Source organism: Entelurus aequoreus, linkage group LG12 (genome assembly GCF_033978785.1).
Source record: "Entelurus aequoreus isolate RoL-2023_Sb linkage group LG12, RoL_Eaeq_v1.1, whole genome shotgun sequence".
In the NCBI taxonomy this organism is placed as follows: domain Eukaryota; kingdom Metazoa; phylum Chordata; class Actinopteri; order Syngnathiformes; family Syngnathidae; genus Entelurus; species Entelurus aequoreus.
This window is the reverse complement of record NC_084742.1, coordinates 57,161,600-57,182,935: the sequence shown is the minus strand read 5'-3', so window position 1 is coordinate 57,182,935 and position 21,336 is coordinate 57,161,600. Positions and strand designations below refer to the sequence as shown.

Below are 21,336 nucleotides of genomic sequence, written 5' to 3'. Positions count from 1 at the left end.
GTACAATGGCATGCTTACGGTTAGCATTAAACAGCTACTACGTTAAGTAAAATAGCTAGGATGCTATTGTTAGCATATATCAAGTAGCAACATACGACTGAGGTGTATACCTACAAAATTAGCTAAGGAAATAGCTAGCAAACTAACGTTAGCTTGTTAACGGGTAACCAGTACAATATATCTATTTATTTTTTAACAATTAGAAAATGGAATTTCGATTGACATTTCGTGTGAATGCTAAAGAGTCAAAGCCGAACTGATATGCTAACAGTTAGCACACTGGCCAGATAGCGTCAAATAACAAAAGAATAGGAGCAAAATGAGCGTACAATGGCATGCTTACGGTTAGCATTAAACAGCTACTACGTTAAGTAAAATAGCTAGCATGCTATTGTTAGCATATATCAAGTAGCAACATATGACTGAGGTGTATACCGACAAAATTAGCTAAGGAAATAGCTAGCAAACTAACGTTAGCTTGTTAACGGGTAACCAGTACAATATATCTATTTATTTTTTAAGAATTAAAAAATGGAATTTCGATTGACATTTCGTGTGAATGCTAAAGAGTCAAAGCCGAACTGATATGCTAACAGTTAGCACACTGGCCAGGTAGCGTCAAATAACAAAAGAATAGGAGCAAAATGAGCGTACAATGGCATGCTTACGGTTAGCATTAAACAGCTACTATGTTAAGTAAAATAGCTAGGATGCTATTGTTAGCATATATCAAGTAGCAACATATGACTGAGGTGTATACCGACAAAATTAGCTAAGGAAATAGCTAGCAAACTAACGTTAGCTTGTTAACGGGTAACCAGTACAATATATCTATTTATTTTTTAAGAATTAAAAAATGGAATTTCGATTGACATTTCATGTGAATGCTGAAGAGTCAATATGCTAACAGTTAGCACACTGGCCAGATAGCGTCAAATAACAAAAGAATAGGAGCAAAATGAGCGTACAATGGCATGCTTACGGTTAGCATTAAACAGCTACTACGTTAAGTAAAATAGCTAGCATGCTATTGTTAGCATATATCAAGTAGCAACATATGACTGAGGTGTATACCTACAAAATTAGCTAAGGAAATAGCTAGCAAACTAACGTTAGCTTGTTAACGGGTAACCAGTACAATATATCTATTTATTTTTTAAGAATTAAAAAATGGAATTTCGATTGACATTTCGTGTGAATGCTGAAGAGTCAATATGCTAACAGTTAGCACACTGGCCAGATAGCGCCAAGTAACAAAAAAATATGAGCCAAATGAGTTAACAATAGCAAATGCTTTCAGTTAGCATGAATGAAATACAAAAATATGAACTTCTAAATACCTACTAGGTCAGGGGTGTCCAAACTTTTTCCACTGAGGGCCACAAAAGGAAAAATTAATGCATGTGGGGGCCATTTTGATATTTTTCATTTTCAAACCATAACAAAATATATACATTTTTTAAAATATATTTTACCTTTAGGGGTTCCGGGGACCATAAAGGGTGTGAGTTATTAAAATGTTAAAGTCTAATTTGTATTATTATTTTTTATTTAACGCTTACAGTAAATCTCTATATCAACTTTAAAAAAAAAAAGGTTTTATGGCTTTTCTGTCAAAAACAACTTAGTTTTTTTTATAGTAAAACTGAAATATGCAGTATTTAGTAATTAGAGCCCTAAAAGATCAATAATGCAGGACACCATTGATTTTAATTCTTTCATATTTTTGAGTCATCACAGTGAAAAGATAAATAAAAAAATCACTAAATATATTTGGGATCCAAAAGGTGCCCCACTCATAAAGTGATACATTTTTATTAGGTTTTTCTTTTACTTTCATCACTTAAGTTACGAGATCAACGTCAGATATATCTGTCCATTTTATGCTGGAACTATTATTTTGTTTGTTTTATGCGCTTTTGTCAAAGAAAACGTTGATGTTTTTATATGACTACTACACAATATATGCAATATTTACCACATAAAACATTTTAAAGTGAAATATTTGAAATAATTGGAGCCCTGAAAATAGATCGTTATAACATGGATTTTTTGTCATTATTTATTTTTGAGCATTGGCAAAAAAAACAAAAATGAAGAAAGACAAAAGAAAACAAAACAGCCTGCATGGCAGCTTTTGTGTCAACATTGCAACTTTTTCTCTTTAGATTTCACCTCATTCCACTTTTTTAATGTTCTTTTTTATTTTTACAATAGTATTTCCAGAATGTGTGGCGGGCCGGTAAAAAATTAGCTGCGGGCCGCAAATGTCCCCCGGGCCGCACTTTGGACACCCCTGGTCTAGTCTCTTATGTGAATGAGCTAAATAATATTATTTGATATTTTACGCTAATGTTTTAATCATTTCACACATAAGTCTCTCCTGAGTATAAGTCGCACTATGAAAAAAACTGCCACTTATAGTCCGAAAAATACGATATATTTATTATTGCAACTTAGTCCTTAAATAAAATAGTGAACATACTAGACAACTTGTCTTTTAGTAGTAAGTAAACAAACAAAGACTCCTAATTAGTCTATGCAGTAACATATTGTGTCATTTATACACCTATTATTTTGTACACATTATTAAGGACAAGTGGTAGAAAATGATACCGATACCAAGTCGTTACAGGATCATACATTGGTCATATTCAAAGTCCTCATGTGTCCAGGGACGTATTTCCTGAGTTTATAAACATAATAAAACATTTTTAAAAAACTAAAGAAGATGTAATCATAGTAGTATCGACTAGATACACTCCTGTACTTGGTATCATTACAGTGGATGTCAGGTGTAGATCCACCCATGGCGTTTGTTTACATTGTGACACCGGTGAGCTACGGTGTGTAGTGAAGTATGGTTAGCTATTCCTCGTCCTCCAGTGATAATGATACTTGTAAGAAACATACTTTATTTGTCGCCATGGAGACAAGGATTAGTGATTTAGAGGTAGCTAAAACTAGCCATGTCTTAAAGCACCTCTTCCTGAGGGTGTTTCAGTGTTATAACTTCACCTTTATCTTTACGTTTTAAGCCAAAATGCGTCCATTCTTTCTTTCCTGTCTACACACTGTGTCTGCTTGTAAGTACTCTGTGTGTGTGCGCTGACGAACATGCTCGTCTGCTCGTAAACCAGCAATGACACAACATGACGACGACGGGGATGGGTGGCGTACTGGTACTTTTTAGGGGCGGTATAGTACCGAATATGATAAATTAGTATCGCGGTACTATACTAATACCGGTATACCGTACAACCCTACTGTAAAGTATTATTTCATGTTTTGTTTATACACTGCTGTAATAACACGCATGACATGCTGCATGTATCGTGAGCAATATAAAGTGTGACTCATTTGATGGACAGTTGTCTGTTTGGTCCAGCTGACCGGGTACATTTTTCCGGTTTATTCGGGTAAGCACTCCATTTATGTCGCAATAACTTGTCTCCAAATTCCACATTTTGCAGCATTTTTCACCTCACTCTCTCGGCTTCCGTCTGCTCCAACGTCTCACCCTTCCTTCGTGCTCGCTTCTATAGGCAGTCATCCTCAGTATATTCAGCCTCAAAAAGATAAGGTTGTGAATCCTCATTTGTCCAAATGTAGTCGTCTTTGTTGTCTGTTACCAAGTCTGCCGTGATTCGGAACACACTCGCGCGTTTGTTTCCGGAAGTAGGAACACACAATTTTTGACACAGTAGTATGCAGTAGGGTTGTACAATATACCGGTACTGGTATAGTATCGCGGTACTAATGAACCAAAAACGGTACTATACTCTGTTTGAAAAGTACCGGTTCGCCATATTTTTTTTTTACAGGCATGACGGTGTGTCGTCGTCACGTCATGACATTGCTGGTTTTACAAGCAGAGGAGCATGTTTGGCAGCGCACACACACAGAGTACTTACAAGCAGACACAGCGTGTAGACAGAAAAGGGAGAATGGATGCATTTTGGCGTAAAAAGTGACGATAAAGGTGAAGTTATAACACTGAAACACCCTCAGGAAGAGCTGCTTTTAAACATGGCTAGCTAATTTAGTGGTTAATGTCCATGTTTTAGCTACTTCTAAATCACTAATCCTTGTCTCCATGGCGACGAATAAAGTAAGTTTCTTACAAGTAGCATTATCACTGGAGGACGAGGAATAGCTAAACATTCTTCACTACACGCCGTAGGAGGATACAATAGCTCACCGGCGTCACAATGTAAACAAACACCATGGGTGGATCTACACCTGACAGAGGTGGGACCAAGTCATTGCTTTGCAAGTCACAAGTAAGTCTCAAGTCTTTGCCCTCAAGTCTCGAGTCAAGTCCCGAGTCAAGACAGGCAAGTCCCGAGTCAAGTCCAAAGTCAAGACTGGAAAGTCTCAAGTCGAGTCCCAAGTCCTGCATTTTGAGTTTCGAGTCTTTTCAAGTCCTTTTAACCGCAGACTAATATTTTTACACAGATTGTGTATGCTTTTAAAACGCTGTATTTATTTATTAAAACAAGTGCATTTGAAATTGCAAGAAAAAAAATAGTGCTGACATTGCAATTCATAATAGCACTATTAACAGTAATTTTAATAGTTTAAACAATTTTAAACATTTAACTCATTCCTTTACAGAATAAACACATTTGCAAAAACAAACATTAACATACTATTGGTTGTATTTTATGAAAATAACATTACCACAGAGTTGAGAAGGAGCAAAGATCTTCAATATTTGTATGTGAAAATCACAAATAAATCTTCTGGGGGAGGATGACGCCCCTACAGGGGTTTGGTTTACAAACTTTCAGCCCCACCTAAAACAAAATTCACCAGCCGCCACTGATTATGATGCATTCTCATTTTAGGCAAAATATAAGACAATACTTTCTTAACAGTATAATTGTAACCAAGAATAAGTCTTCAAGTAACAATATTCAAATACTAACATTGTTGGGTAAGACAGAATTTGGTTTTATTCTGAATGTAGTGAAACAAATTGGTGGTTTTAGCTGATATAAAGACTTTCAGGTGTTTATATATGTTTAAGTATTTGGCAGACGCTTTTATCCAAAGCGACATACATAAAAAATACATACATAACAATCACTGTAAACATGATCATTTAAGGGAAGAATGTAATACAAAATATCAATACAAAGTGTCAAGACAGAATAAACTCTCTGCTGCTGCAGCAACAGAGATACGGTCTATAGGTCCCTAAGATATATAGATATCTAATGTATTCATACATTGTTTATGTAGGATATACGCCTGTATATATAACCTAGGGATATATAAATAAACATTGATTGATTGATTGATTGATAATCATATTGTTTCTTCAATTTAAAAATAGCTTACTGTTTTTTCCCCCTCCTCTGGGATTATATTCCCAGTTTTGATCTCGGACGTCTGGTCGCTTATAGCGTATAAGAATATTATATTACTGTTAAGCAAACTATGAATAATAAAACTTGCCAAAACATGTGTCCGTTATCATAGCTACACGTATGACAAAAAGCGCGTGAAAATGAGTGGTATTCAGTGAGGTAAAATGAATTAAATGCGCTGACAGTTCATTGCTCCTGCCAAAAGAATTGCACTGAGTGGAGCGGATCACCACTCCAAGATGGCGGCCCCGCGTCTCGTCTGCGCCAGTAGGCAGTAGCGCTCGATGCTGTGTACCCTTATAAGATGTCTATGGTTATGACGTTAGCAGTGAGTTTACAGCCTCACTGATTTAACTACGCAGCAAATAAAAGTCATGTTACTTAGCCAATAAACGTTATCTTACATTCAAAACTTACCCTTCTTTGGGCAACTTCAAATGTCGAACGAAGTTGGAAGTTGTTGTGTCTTTGTCTGTAATATTCCAACTGCGTGATTTGCATACGCAATTCGTTTTTTGTTGACCAAGTCGTAGTTTTTATACCGGAATGAAACCAACTTTGGCATAATTGTTTGTCTCTGCCGCATTGTTTGACAACTCTTGTTCAGTGGTTGTCCTGCAATTTGATTGGATGAATGCTGTGTGATGAAAACAATGTAGATCTAATTTGATTGGCTGTTGTACTGAGAGCACACACGCTGACAGGTAGACAGACACGTACAAAATGAAAGATACGGAGCGCTCCCAAATAACTTTTTAAGCTTTGGGTTTTGGAGAAAGTAGCAAGTCATGTCAAGTCAAAAGGCTCAAGTCCAAGTGAAGTCACAAGTCATTGATGTTAAAGTCTAAGTCGAGTTGCAAGTCTCTTTACATTTTGTCAAGTCGAGTCTAAAGTCATCAAATTCATGACTCGAGTCTGACTCGAGTCCAAGTCATGTGACTCGAGTCCACACCTCTGACACCTGACACCCACTGTAATGATACCAAGTACAAGAGCGTATCTCGTTGATACTACTATGATTACATCGATATTTTTTTATCATCACAAAATCTTTTATCCTTTTTTTAAAATGTATATTATGTTTATAAACTCAGGAAATACGTCATGAGGACTTTGAATATGACCAATGTATGATCCTGTAACTACTTGGTATCAGATCGATACCTACATTTGTCGTATCATCCAAAACTAATGTCAAGTATCAAAGAAGAGAAGAATAAGTGATTATTACATTTTAACAGAAGTGTAGATAGAACATGTTAAAACAGAAAATAAGCAGATATTAACAGTAAATGAACAAGTAGATTAATAATCAATTTTTACAGTTTGTCCCTCATAATGTAGGCAAAATAATAGGTGTATAGATGACACAATATGTTACTGAGGAGTCTTTGTTTGTTTACTTACTACTAAAAGACAAGTTGTCTAGTATGTTCACTATTTTATTTAAGGACTAAATTACAATAATAAACATATGTTTCATGTACCCTAAGATCTTTTTGTTAAAATAAAGCCAATAATGACATTTTTTGTGGTGCCCTTTATTTAGAAAAGTATCAAAATACATTTTGGTACCAAAACATTGGTATCGGGCCACAACACTGTGTTCCAATTGTTTGCTCTTTTTACTGTTGTTTTACACAGTCATGTTATTGTTGGGGGGGAAAAACACACAACAGCAGACACGTCGGGTGAATTTGCAAAAAGTAGACTGAATTTCCCTCGGTATCGGAATCGGAAAGACAATCGGCGGTATCGCACGAGCTGAACATTTTTGGTGAATCGGTGGAGGAATGAAAACAATGACCATGCTTGGCGCTCAGCATTAAGGGTTGGAATTGGGGGTTAAATCACCAAAATGATTCCCGGGCGCGGCCACCGCTGCTGCTCACTGCTCCCCTCACCTCCCAGGGGGGTGATCAAGGGTGATGTGTCAAATGCAGAGAATAATTTCGCCACAACTAGTGTGTGTGTGTGTGTGCTGACAATCATTGGCACTTTAACTATAATTAGCGGTGCCTCTGCTGGCGAAGCCAAGTACTGCGCTCCTTTTTAGCCTCAAAGCGCCGTCTGAGAGTTCTTTGTGTGGACGTGACGCGGCAGCTGCACTTCCATGGATGCAGATGTTACGTAACATCATGATGTGAGGCCGCAACATGGAAAAAGTGAGCGAACAAGGAGGCTTTTTCATGGCCGAGGAACTCCTTGCATCCTTGACCTACTTCAGGGTTTGTTGACTTAAACCCGGCACTCTTAGACCTGTATCATGTTTTCAAACCCGGGGACCAAAAAAAAATAAACCACTATTTGGCATTTTGTCCACAAAACTGAGCGGTGCCATACACAGGACCTAAAGACGGGCTGGTTTTTAATGCTGCACTCCTCCGCGTGGAAACAAAACAAATAGCTCCAGGAAATGGTGCACACTCCAGGAAATATGCTCTCAATCACGCCTGAAAGACCACATGCTTTATTTAAAGGGGAACTGCACTTTTTTTTTTTGGGGGGGGGGGGGGGGGGGGGGGGTTGCCTATCGTTCACAATTGTTATGAGAGACAAGACGACAAAAGTTTTTTTTACCTCGCTTTTTAACACGGAAAAATTGTCTCGTTCTAGGTAGCAATCAATTCTACCTCTGAATAACTTTAAAAATGCGTTCAAAAAGCATCAACAATACTTCATTCCATAACCTGTATAATAACAAACTGTAGTTATTATTGTAAGAGTGAACACTGAGGAGCTATTTTTCTAGCGTAGTAACACATTTAATCTCACTCTCTCAGCTTCCTTGGCGCTGGCTTCTATAAGCAGTAGTTGATCCTCAGTATATTCAGCTTCAAAAAGATAAGCTCGTGAATCCTCATTTGTCCAAAAGTAGTCGTCTTTGTCGTCTGTTACCAAGTCTGCCGTGATTAGAAAACACACTCGCGTTGGTTTCTAGACGTAGGAACACACATTTGTTGCCAGAAGTCAGAAGTGCGTTGCTATGGAAACGGAAATAAATGCTTAAAAATCAGTGAATGATTATAATGATCAAAGTAGTGTGTTTATTGTACATATTACATATTGTTTTGAAGGTGTCTGTTATTACATTATATATACATGTACTTGGAGTGTGTATATTGTACATATTACATATTGTTATGAAGGTGTCTGTTACTACTACATTATATATATACTTGCAGTGTGTATATTGTACATATTACATATTGTTATGAAGGTGTCTGTTACTACATTATATATATACTTGCAGTGTGTATATTGTACATATTACATATTGTTTTGAAGGTGTCTGTTATTACATTATATATATACTTGCAGTGTGTAAATTGTACATATTACATATTGCTATGAAGGTGTCTGTTACTACATTATATATATACTTGCAGTGTGTATATTGTACATATTACATATTGTTATGAAGGTGTCTGTTACTACATTATATATATACTTGCAGTGTGTATATTGTACATATTACATATTGTTATGAAGGTGTCTGTTATTACATTATATATACATGTACTTGGAGTGTGTATATTGTACATATTACATATTGTTATGAAGGTGTCTGTTATTACATTATATATATACTTGCAGTGTGTAAATTGTACATATTACATATTGTTATGAAGGTGTCTGTTACTACATTATATATATACTTGCAGTGTGTATATTGTACATATTACATATTGTTATGAAGGTGTCTGTTACTACATTATATGTATACTTGCAGTGTGTATATTGTACATATTACATATTGTTATGAAAGTGTCTGTTACTACATTATATATATACTTGCAGTGTGTATATTGTACATATTACATATTGTTATGAAGGTGTCTGTTACTACATTATATATATACTTGCAGTGTGTATATTGTACATATTACATATTGTTATGAAGGTGTCTGTTACTACATTATATATATACTTGCAGTGTGTATATTGTACATATTACATATTGTTTTGAAGGTGTCTGTTATTACATTATATATATACGTGCGGTGTGTAAATTGTACATATTACATATTGTTATGAAGGTGTCTGTTACTACATTATATATATATACTTGCAGTGTGTATATTGTACATATTACATATTGTTATGAAGAGGTCTGTTACTACATTATATATATACTTGCAGTGTGTATATTGTACATATTACATATTGTTATGAAAGTGTCTGTTACTACATTATATATATACTTGCAGTGTGTATATTGTACATATTACATATAGTTATGAAGGTGTCTGTTACCACATTATATATATACTTGCAGTGTGTATATTGTACATATTACATATTGTTATGAAGGTTTCTGTTACTACATTATATATATATACTTGCAGTGTGTAAATTGTACATATTACATATTGTTATGAAGGTGTCTGTTACTACATTATATATATATACTTGCAGTGTGTATATTGTACATATTACATATTGTTATGAAGAGGTCTGTTACTACATTATATATATACTTGCAGTGTGTATATTGTACATATTACATATAGTTATGAAGGTGTCTGTTACTAACGTGTATTATCTCTTCTTTCCTGACTAGGTCTCACCAAAGACCAGGGCAACATTTCAAGGAGCGCGACTTTAAAGGAGCCGAACAACAAAAGTGAGCATCCTCCTCTCGCCAGCTGCGATGCCGAGCGTTGTGGATCGGATGGAGCTGAGGAAAGTGTCGACGGAGGCCGACGACGACAGCACGGACAGTTTGGACGATCGTTTCGCGGAGCCCATCGATGCGGAGAAGGCCACCATCAACAGGTGAGCAGCAGAGTTGTGGTGGCCCAGGAGCAGGGAGACGTACCTAATGAAGTGTCCTTGAAGTATGGAACACAAAACAAGCTTTTTGTCCGCCTCCATTTCATTGATATCAGTCCAAGTGCTGGCATGGCTCTACAAGATTGTCTTTCTAAAGGAAGAACTACCGTGCAGCGGTATATAAGCCACACCCACTACATTTGACAACATGTCTCCATATATCAGCCACACCAAACTATAATCACAGATATAAACCTTGTGAAATGACTTATTTATGCAGAAACGTTTACTTACATACCTTTATTGTGTCTGTAACACGGCAGTAAAACGGCTGGTCAAACAAAACAGAAGTCATCGTCATGGACCCCCCATAGTGGTGTTGGATATCGGTCTGATATCAGCAAAGTATCTTGTTTGCATCTTAAATGTGCGATATACACAGTCCTGCAGCGTGTTTACTTGTGTGTGATATCATGTGCAGTACAATCCATCCTGCAGCACGTCTACTTGTGTGTGATGTCATGTGTGATACAAGCAGTCCTGCAGCATGTTTACTTGTGTGTGATATAATGTGCGATACAGTCCATCCTGCAGCACGTCTACTTGTGTGCGATGTCATGTGCGATACAAGCAGCCCTGCAGCCTGTTTACTTGTATGTGATATCATGTGCGATACAGTCCATCCTGCAGCACGTCTACTTGTGTGTGATATCATGTGCGGTACAAGCAGTCCTGCAGCATGTTTACTTGTGTGTGATATCATGTGCGATGCAGTCCATCCTGCAGCACATCTTCTTGTGTGTGATGTCATGTGCGATACAAGCAGACCTGCAGCGTGTTTACTTGTGTGCGATATCATGTGCGATACAGTCCAGCCTGCAGCACGTCTACTTGTGTGTGATGTCATGTGCGATACAAGCAGTCCTGCAGCATGTTTACTTGTGTGTGATATCATGTGCGATACAGTCCAGCCTGCAGCACGTCTACTTGTGTGTGATGTCATGTGCGATACAAGCAGTCCTGCAGCGTGTTTACTTGTGTGTGATATCATGAGCGGTACAAGCAGTCCTGCAGCGTGTTTACTTGTGTGTGATATCATGTGGGATACAGTCCATCCTGCAGCACGTCTACTTGTGTGTGATATCATGTGCGGTACAAGCAGTCCTGCAGCGTGTTTACTTGTGTGTGATATCATGAGCGGTACAAGCAGCCCTGCAGTGTGTTTACTTGTGTGTGATATCATGAGCGGTACAAGCAGCCCTGCAGTGTGTTTACGTGTGTGTGATATCATGTGCGATACAGTCCATCCTGCAGCACGTCTACTTGTGTGTGATGTCATGTGCGATACAAGCGGAACTGCAGTGTGTTTACTTGTGTGTGATGTCATGTGGGATATAAGCAGTCCTGCAGTGTGTTTGCTTGTGTGTGATATCATGTGCGATACAAGCAGTCCTGCGGTGTGTCTACTTGTGTGTGAGATCATGTGCGATACAAGCAGCCCTGCAGCGTGTTTACTTGTGTGTGATATCATGTGCGATATAAGGAACCCTGCAGCATGTTTACTTGTGTGATATCCTGTGCGATACAAGCAGTCCTGCAGTGTGTTTACTTGTGTGTGATACAAGCAGTCCTGCAGTGTGTTTACTTGTGTGTGATATCATGTGCGATACAAGCAGTCCTGCAGCGTGTTTACTTGTGTGTGATATCATGTGCGATACAAACAGTCCTGCATCATGTTTCCTTGTGTGTGATATCATGTGCGATACAAGGAACCATGCAGCGGGTTTACTTGTGTGTGATATCCTGTGCGACACAAGCAGTCCTGCAGAGCATTTACTTGTGTATGATATCATGTGCGATACAAGCAGTCCTGCAGCATATTTCCTTGTGTGTGATATCATGTGCGGTACAAGGAATCCTGCAGCGTGTTTACTTGTGTGTGATATCATGTGCGATACAAGGAACCCTGCAGCGAGTTTACTTGTGTGTGATATCCTGTGCGATACAAGCAGTCCTGCAGTGTGTCCACTTGTGTGTGATATCATGTGCGATACAAGGAACCCTGCAGCGTGTTTACTTGTGTGTGATATCATGTGCGATACAAGGAACCCTGCAGCGTGTTTACTTGTGTGTGATATCATGTGCGATACAATCAGTCCTGCAGTGTGTTTACTTGTGTGTGATATCATGTACAATACAATCAGTCCTTGTGTGATATCATGTGCGATACAAGGAACCCTCCAGCGTGTTTACTTGTGTGTGTGATATCCTGTGCGATACAAGCAGTCCTGCAGCGTGTTTACTTGTGTGTGTGATATAATGTGCGATACAAGGAACCTTGTAGCGTGTTTACTTGTGTGTGATATCCTGTTCGATACAAGCAGTCCTGCAGCGTGTTTACTTGTGTGTGATATCATGTGGGATGCAAGCAGTCCTGCAGTGTATTTGCTTCTGTGATATCATGTGCGATGCAAGCAGTCCTGCAGCGTGTTTACTTGTGTGTGATATGTTGTGCGATACAAGCAGTCCTGCAGCGTGTTTGCTTGTGTGTGATATAATGTGCGATACAAGGAACCCTTTAGTGTGGCTACTTGTGTGTGATGTAATGTGCGATACAAGCAGTCCTGCAGCGTGTTTACTTGTGTGTGATATCATGTGTGATGCAAGCAGTGCTGCAGCATGTTTACTTGTGTGTGATATCATGTGCGATACAAGCAGTGCTGCAGCGTGTTTGCTTGTGTGTGATATCATGTGTGATACAAGGAACACTTTAGTGTGTTTACTTGTGTGTGATATGAGCGATACAAGCAGTGCTGCAGCGTGTTTGCTTGTGTGTGATATCATGTGTGATACAAGCAGTGCTGAAGCGTGTTTGCTTCTGTGTGATATCACGTGCGATACAAGCAGAGTGTTTACTTGTGCAAAGCAGGACAGCCAGCTAACACACAAATGTCCTCCAATAAGCACTCACATCCTTCTATTATAGTCCTTTACAAAAGGTAAACATGCCAGACTATAGATTACTAGGAGCGGGCAGCTACACAACGGCTCAGCGCACAATAGCACACACGCTAGACATAGGTAATAATCATTGCACAGTAAAACAGCACATTTGTCAATACAAACGAGCGTCAAACAACAGCTGCGTATCACTTACTCACACGAAGTCTCCAAGGCACAAGCGTGTGAGAAGGTGTCCAGTAACAAACGTGTCCGCATCATTCAAATAATTGCGCCATTGCCCTCAATTTAATGAATTATTACAGCATAATATTGTGTTTTTCATACCGACCTTTGTTGTCTGTTTGACTCATTTCACTTGATCAAACCTTCTATTGATTGATTGATTGATTGAGACTTTTATTAGTAGATTGCACAGTACAGTACATATTCCCTACAATTGACCACTAAATGGTAACGCCCCAATAAGTTTTTCAACTTGTTTACGTTAATCAATTCAACACTACAAAAATAATACAAGTATGTAAGATTCCTGCTGATATCGTATCGGATTGATGTCGGGATCGGCAAACATCCAATATCAGTATCGGAAGTGAAAAAGTTGCTTGTTTGATGAATTCCATGTCAATGTCCCTGCAGCCGGCTCTCATCTCAATTATCGTTTTACTTTTGGGTCGACATATGATCTTAATTATTATCCAACATCCACAAAATAATGATATCATTTTTTATTTATTATCGGGCCGTTTTATGTGACACTGTTTTTGTGCCGCTCCACTTGCAGTCACTTCATCGACGAGAACGAGGACGGCGAGAGCCAGAAGTTCCTGGGGAACGGCATGATGAAGAAGAAGAAGTACGAAGAGTACCACGAAGAATATGTAAGCCACAACCGTCTGATACAGATTGGCATGATACTGAAGCTGCTGAACGATACCTCTTTAACATACACACTGGGGTTGTACGGTATACCGGTACTAATGAATCAAACACAGTACTATACGGTTTGAAAAGTACCGATTCCCGGGCATGACATTGCTGGTTTTACGAGCAGGGTAGCATGTTCGGCAGCGCACACACACAGAGTACTTACAAGCAGACACAGTGTGTAGACAGAAAAGGGAGAACGGACGCATTTTGGTGTAAAAAAGTAAAGATAAAGGTGAAGTTTTAACACCCTCAAGAAGAGGTGCTTTAAGACATGGCACAGCGGCTACTTCTAAATCACTAATCCTTGTCTCCATGGCGACAAATAAAGTAAGTTTCTTACAAGTACCGTTATCACTGGAGGACGAGGAATAGCTAAACATGCTTCACTACACACCGTAGGAGGATACAATTGCTCACCGGCGTCACAATGTAAACAAACGCCATGGGTGGATCTACACCTGACATCCACTGTAATGATACCAAGTACAAGAGCGTATGTAGTCGATACTACGTCGATATTTTTTATCGTCACAAAATCTTTTTTTCCTTTTAAAAACTCAGGAAATACGTCCCTGGACACATGAGGACTTTGAATATGACCAATGTACGATAATGCAACTACTTGGTATCGGATCGATACTTAAATGTGTGGTATCATCCAAAACTAATGTAAAGTATCAAAGAAGAGAAGAATAAGTGATTATTACATTTTAACAAAAGTGTAAAACAGAAAATAAGCAGATATTAGCAGTAAATGAACAAGTAGATTAATAATTCCTTTTTTTACAGTTTGTCCCTCATAAATAATAGAATGATAAATGACACAATATTAAGTTAATTAAAGTTAAAGTGCCAATGATTGTCTCACGCACACACACACTAGGTGTGGCGAAATTATTCTCTGCATTTGACCCATCACCCTTGATCACCCCCCTGGGAGGTGAGGGGAGCAGTGAGCAGCAGCAGGGTCCGCGCCCGGGGATCATTTTTGGTGATTGAACCCCCAATTCCAACCCTTGATGCTGAGTGCCAAGCAGGGAGGTAATGGCTCCCATTTTTATAGTCTTTGGTATGACTCGGCCGGGGTTTGAACTCACGACCTACCCATCTCAGGGCGGACACTCTAACCCCTAGGCCACTGAGCAGGTTTTCCAGTTTCCATTCAGGAGTGGAATAATAAAAGTGTCATTCCTCTCATTCGCCATCTTCTCTATGCCATCAGCATCCGGGACACACCTCCTTTGGCATGTCCGTCTTCAACTTGAGCAACGCCATCATGGGCAGCGGCATCCTGGGCCTCTCCTACGCCATGGCCAACACCGGCATCGTCCTCTTCACGTAGGTGTCCCTGCACAACGCCCGCCTATAAAACACCACCGCCCACTCGCTACTTTTGATACGCCCACATGCACACTCTGCGTCCATGGCCACACCCCTCTGCCACCCCAGACCCACGGCTGTAGTGTTTAGTTCCAAAAATGTAAAAAGATCAGTGAAAAAATATACATTTTGTTTTAATATGGTTTCTGTAGGAGGACAACATGACACAAACCTTCCTAATTGTTAGAAATGCCACAGTGTATATTAAACATACATTAAACATGCTTGATGAGAGTATTTAGCCGAACGCTGTTTTGTCCTACTAATTTTGGCGGTCCTTGAACTCGCCGTAGTCTGTTTACATGTTAAAGTTAAAGTACCAATGATTGTCACACACACACTAGGTGTGGTGAAATGTGTCCTCTGCATTTGACCCATCCCCTTGTTCACCCCCTGGGAGGTGAGGGGAGCAGTGGGCAGCAGCGGTGGCCACGCCCGGGAAACATTTTTGGTGATTTAACCCCCAATTCCAACCCCTTGATGCTGAGTGCCAAGCAGGGAGGTAATGGCTCCCATTTTTATAGTCTTTGGTATGACTCGGCCGGGGTTTGAACTCACGACCTACCCATCTCAGGGCGGACACTCTAACCACTAGGCCACATGTGTAACTTTTTCCGACGCTGCCACGGAAAGACCTGTTTTAGGCCACTGCTTCTTTGTCTCGTTTTTGTCCACCAAACGTTTTATGCTGTGCGTGAATGCACAGAGGTGAGCTTTGTTGATGTTGTTGACTTGTGTGGAGTGCTAATCAGGCATATTTGGTCACTGCATGCTAACATGCTATTTAGGCTAGCTGTATGTACATATTGCATCATTATGTCTGTAGCTATATTTGAGCTCATTTAATTTCCTTTACTTATGTCCTCCGTGTATTTAATTATACTTGCTACATTTCCGATAGTTGTGTGTGGGCCATGTTGTTCCAGACCACAGCAAACATTACCCAGCTTGCAAAGATTGTAATAAATCTATTAGAAGAAGACGTTTCCTTTAACTTGGACACACACATCTATACCTTTGGTCATTCTAAGACAGTCATTTCCAGGAGTTAATTTTGATAGTAGGCTAATATAATTAATACAGACACTTACATCATTTGTTGCCTTCATTATAACACTTATATAAGACTTTTAAAGTCATTTTGATAGTAGGCTAATATAGACACATCATGTGTTGTCTTCATTATAACACTTATATAAGACTTTTAAAGTCATTTTGATAGTAGGCTAATATAGACACTTACATCATGTGTTGTCTTCATTATAACACTTATATAAGACTTTTAAAGTCATTTTGATAGTAGGCTAATATAACTAATATAGACACTTACATCATGTGTTGTCTTCATTATAACACTTATATAAGACTTTTAAAGTCATTTTGATAGTAGGCTAATATAGACACTTACATCATGTGTTGTCTTCATTATAACACTTATATAAGACTTTTAAAGTCATTTTGATAGTAGGCTAATATAGACACTTACATCATGTGTTGTCTTCATTATAACACTTATATAAGACTTCTAAAGTCATTTTGATAGTAGGCTAATATAACTAATATAGACACTTACATCATGTGTTGTCTTCATTATAACACTTATATAAGACTTTTTATTTTTTTCGGCTCCAGACAGATTTGTTTCTTGCATTTTTGTTCCAATATGGCTCTTTCAACATTTTGGCCGTAATCTCCTCCACAAGTCCTAATGGCGGCCATACTGCATCGCTACAATTCCTGCTCATTTAACCCTTTCCTTCCTTTTCTTTCTAGACTCCTCCTTATCGGTGTTGCCGTCCTCTCCTTGTATTCCGTACATCTGCTTCTCATGACGGCTAAAGAAGGAGGTTGGTATTTCGTCTCACCACCAGTGTCAGGAAAATGACTATTTCTAAAGTAGTTCATTGTAGTTACACGTTACTTTCACCCAAAAAGTAATTGAATTATGAACAAAATGACTCTCTAATAAATGTAATTCCTTACAAATTTGAAATAATCTGGCATATGCAGTTGAACGACGTTTCATGAAAGCAGAGTGTGAGAGCGCGTGCTTTTTAAAAGGCGGTGCCTGCTGCCAAGTGACGTGCGACGTCAGAGAGCGGGACAGACAGAGCAGCATTAGCACAGCTGTGCTTGTTAACTCTGTTGAATCTTTTCACTGGATTGTGTTAGCGCTAGTTCATTAAGAGACTGAATGTGCTCCAATGGCTGTAGTCTCCTTGTCCACAAACATGGTATTGTCAGATTTCAAGCCTGTCACTTTAATCATTGATTTGTTGTTCATTATTCCTTGGTAGTAGTAGTGTGTATGGCCTTATACATGTTGTGTGTGGGTAGTGGGGGTGTATTTTGTAGCGTTCTGGAAGAGTTAGTGCTGCAAGGGGTTCTGGGTATTTGTTCTGTTGTGTTTATGTTGTGTTACGGTGCGGATGTTCTCCCGAAATGTGTTTGTCATTCTTGTTTGGTGTGGGTTCACAGTGTGGCACATATTTGTAACTGTGTTAAAGTTGTTTATACGGCCACCCTCAGTGTGACCTGTATAGCTGTTGACCAAGTATGCCTTGCATTCACTTGTGTGTGCGTGCAAGAAGCCGCACATATTATGTGACTGGGCCAGCACTCGTTGGACTGGATGAAAAGCGGACGTGACGATTTTCGGGAGAGGCGCTGAAATTTGGGAGTCTCCTGGGAGGGTTGGCAAGTATGAGTATTAGCGGTGTTACCGCGGCACCGCCGCGGTATATAATCGGCGGGCCAGCTCTAGTGTTAAAGGCCTACTGAAATGAAATTTTTTTATTTAAACGGGAATAGCAGATCCATTCTATGTGTCATACTTCATCATTTCGCGATATTGCCATATTTTTGCTGAAAGGATTTAGTAGAGAAAATCGACGATAAAGTTCGCAACTTTTGCTCGCTGATAAAAAAAGCCTTGCCTGTACCGGAAGTAGCGTGACGTCACAGGAGCTAGTATTCCTCACAATTCCCCATTGTTTACAATGGAGCGAGAGAGATTCGGACCGAGAAAGTGACGATTACCCCATTAATTTGAGCGAGGATGAAAGATTCGTAGATGAGGAACGTTACAGTGAAGGACTTGAGAGGCAGTACAGGACGTATCTTTTTTCGCTCTGACCGTAACTTAGGTACAAGCTGGCTCATTGGATTCCACACTCTCTCCTTTTTCTATTGTGGATCACAGATTTGTATTTTAAACCACCTCAGATACTATATCCTCTTGAAAATGAGAGTCGAGAACGCGAAATGGACATTCACAGTGACTGAACATGTAAATACACGATTAATAATATTCAGCTTTGCAAAGCTAAAAAAATAGAAGCTAACCTAGCAACGTAGCCAACGTGATAGCATAGCAGTCTCAAATGCAGATAGAAACTAAATTTAAAAAAACCCTGACTGGATGGATAGACAGAAGATCAAAAATACTATTAAACCATGAACATGTAAATACACGATTAATAATATTCAGCTTTTCGAAGCTAAAAAAATAGAAGCTAACCTAGCTACGTAGCCAACGGGATAGCATAGCAGTCTCAAATGCAGATAGAAACTAAATTTAAAAAAACCCTGACTGGATGGATAGACAGAAGATCAAAAATACTATTAAACCATGAACATGTAAATACACAATTAATAATATTCAGCTTTTCGAAGCTAAAAAAATAGAAGCTAACCTAGCAACGTAGCCAACGTGATAGCATAGCAGTCTCAAATGCAGATAGAAACTAAATTTAAAAAAACCCTGACTGGATGGATAGACAGAAGATCAAAAATACTATTAAACCATGAACATGTAAATACACGATTAATAATATTCAGCTTTTCGAAGCTAAAAAAATAGAAGCTAACCTAGCTACGTAGCCAACATGATAGCATAGCAGTCTCAAATGCAGATAGAAAGTAAATAAAAAAAAACCCTGACTTGATGGATAGACAGAAGATCAAAAATACTATTAAACCATGAACATGTAAATACACGATTAATAATATTCAGCTTTTCGAAGCTAAAAAAATAGAAGCTAACCTAGCTACGTAGCCAACGTGATAGCATAGCAGTCTCAAATGCAGATAGAAACTAAATTTAAAAAAACCCTGACTGGATGGATAGACAGAAGATCAAAAATACTATTAAACCATGAACATGTAAATACACGATTAATAATATTCAGCTTGGCGAAGCTAAAAAAACAGAAGCTAACTTAGATGCGGAGGCGGGCTTACTCACTGTAGTGCGTCTGCTATCCTGCTCAAAACACAACACAACCTCCTGGTGTTGGTGTTGCTGTAGTCCGCCGCTCCACCGATCGCACCTACAACTTTCTTCTTTGCAGTCTCCATTGTCCATTAAACAAATTGCAAAAGATTCACCAACACAGATGTCCAGAGTACTGTGGAATTTTGTCGAAGAAAACAGAGGTATTTGAATTGGGTCCAAACACTTCCCTTGACCTCGTGACGTCACGCGCATACGTCATCATCAAATCAAATCAAATCAACTTTATTTATAAAGCACATTTAAAATTTACCACAGGGGTAGCCAAAGTGCTGTACAATGGGCAGGTTAAAAATAATACGAGAACCGAGCAAACACAACACAACACAAACAGAACACGATAAAAAATAAATAAATAAAATATAAAAACATAAAAACAGGTTCACAGCAGGTGTATTATGGGGCGCCATTGCAGGATGGATATCACTCAGTGTTAAAAGCCATGGAATAAAAGTATGTTTTTAAGAGAGATTTAAAAACAGGAAGAGAGGAGGCTTGTCTAACACTCAGAGGTAGGTCGTTCCAGAGCTTGGGAGCAGCAGCAGCGAAAGCTCTGTCACCTCTAAGCTTCAGCCTTGTGTCAGGGACCGTCAGTAGCAGCTGATCGGCTGATCTTAGGGATCGGGTGGGGCAGTAAGGCTGAAGGAGGTCGGAGAGATATGTTGGCGCGAGGTTGTTTAGACATTTAAAAACAAATAAAAGGAGTTTAAAGTTGATTCTGTAACGCACAGGGAGCCAGTGAAGGGACGCTAATATAGGGGTGATGTGCTCACGTCTGCGGGTCTGTGTTAGCAGACGAGCAGCAGAGTTCTGCACGAGCTGCAGGCGGGCGAGGGAGGCCTGGCTAATGCCTACATACAGGGCATTGCAGTAGTCTAAACGAGTCGAGATAAAGGCGTGGATTAATTTCTCGAGATCTTGTCCTGATAGAAGCGGTTTCACTTTCGCTATTTGGCGTAATTGATAAAAGCTTTTTTGTACGACGCTGCTGATTTCTTTTTCGAATTTAAAATCTGAGTCGAACTTTACCCCCAGGTTTGTGACACAGTCGCTGAGATATGGGGTCAGAGTGCCGAGGTCAACGTTGGGGGAGGGAGAGCGACTTGGACCGAACAACATAACTTCTGTTTTGTCTTCATTCAGGCTCAGGAAGTTAGCTGAAAGCCAGGCTTTGATGTCGTGCAGGCAGTCAATAAGACGTTGAACCGTGTTATTTTGTGCCGTGGGAAAATAAATCTGGCAATCATCGGCATAAAAATGAAATGCAATATCGTACTTCCTAAAAATAGAACCAAGGGGGAGAAGGTAAAGCGCAAATAAGATTGGGGCAAGGATTGAGCCCTGGGGAACCCCATGTGGTAAAGGAGCTGTGGAAGACATAAAACTGTCTATTTTTACACAAAAACTCCTGTCGGTTAAGTACGACCGGAACCAGTTGAGGGCGGCGCCCTTAATGCCCACACAGTTCTCAAGACGAGTGACTAAGGTGGCGTGGTCGACGGTGTCGAAAGCAGCAGACAGATCTAAAAGCACCAAGACAACATATTTACCAGAATCAGTTGACAGGAGGATATCGTTAAAAACTTTTAGAAGCGCTGACTCTGTGCTGTGGAGGGCTTT

The 21,336-nt window shown here is 39.3% G+C and overlaps 1 protein-coding gene across 2 annotated transcripts in view; it reads left to right on the top strand.

The window, feature by feature from the left end:
* The window catches only part of slc38a4 (solute carrier family 38 member 4), a 132,571-nt gene that overhangs the window by 60,073 nt on the left and 51,162 nt on the right, over positions 1-21,336 (top strand). For both annotated transcript variants that reach the window (XM_062066293.1, XM_062066292.1), the window contains exons 2-5: positions 9,940-10,154; positions 13,897-13,993; positions 15,265-15,380; positions 17,196-17,269. In XM_062066293.1, coding sequence (XP_061922277.1) covers positions 10,030-10,154; positions 13,897-13,993; positions 15,265-15,380; positions 17,196-17,269 — 412 coding nt within the window. In that variant the 5' untranslated portion in view covers positions 9,940-10,029. The remainder of the gene's footprint in view (positions 1-9,939; positions 10,155-13,896; positions 13,994-15,264; positions 15,381-17,195; positions 17,270-21,336) is intronic.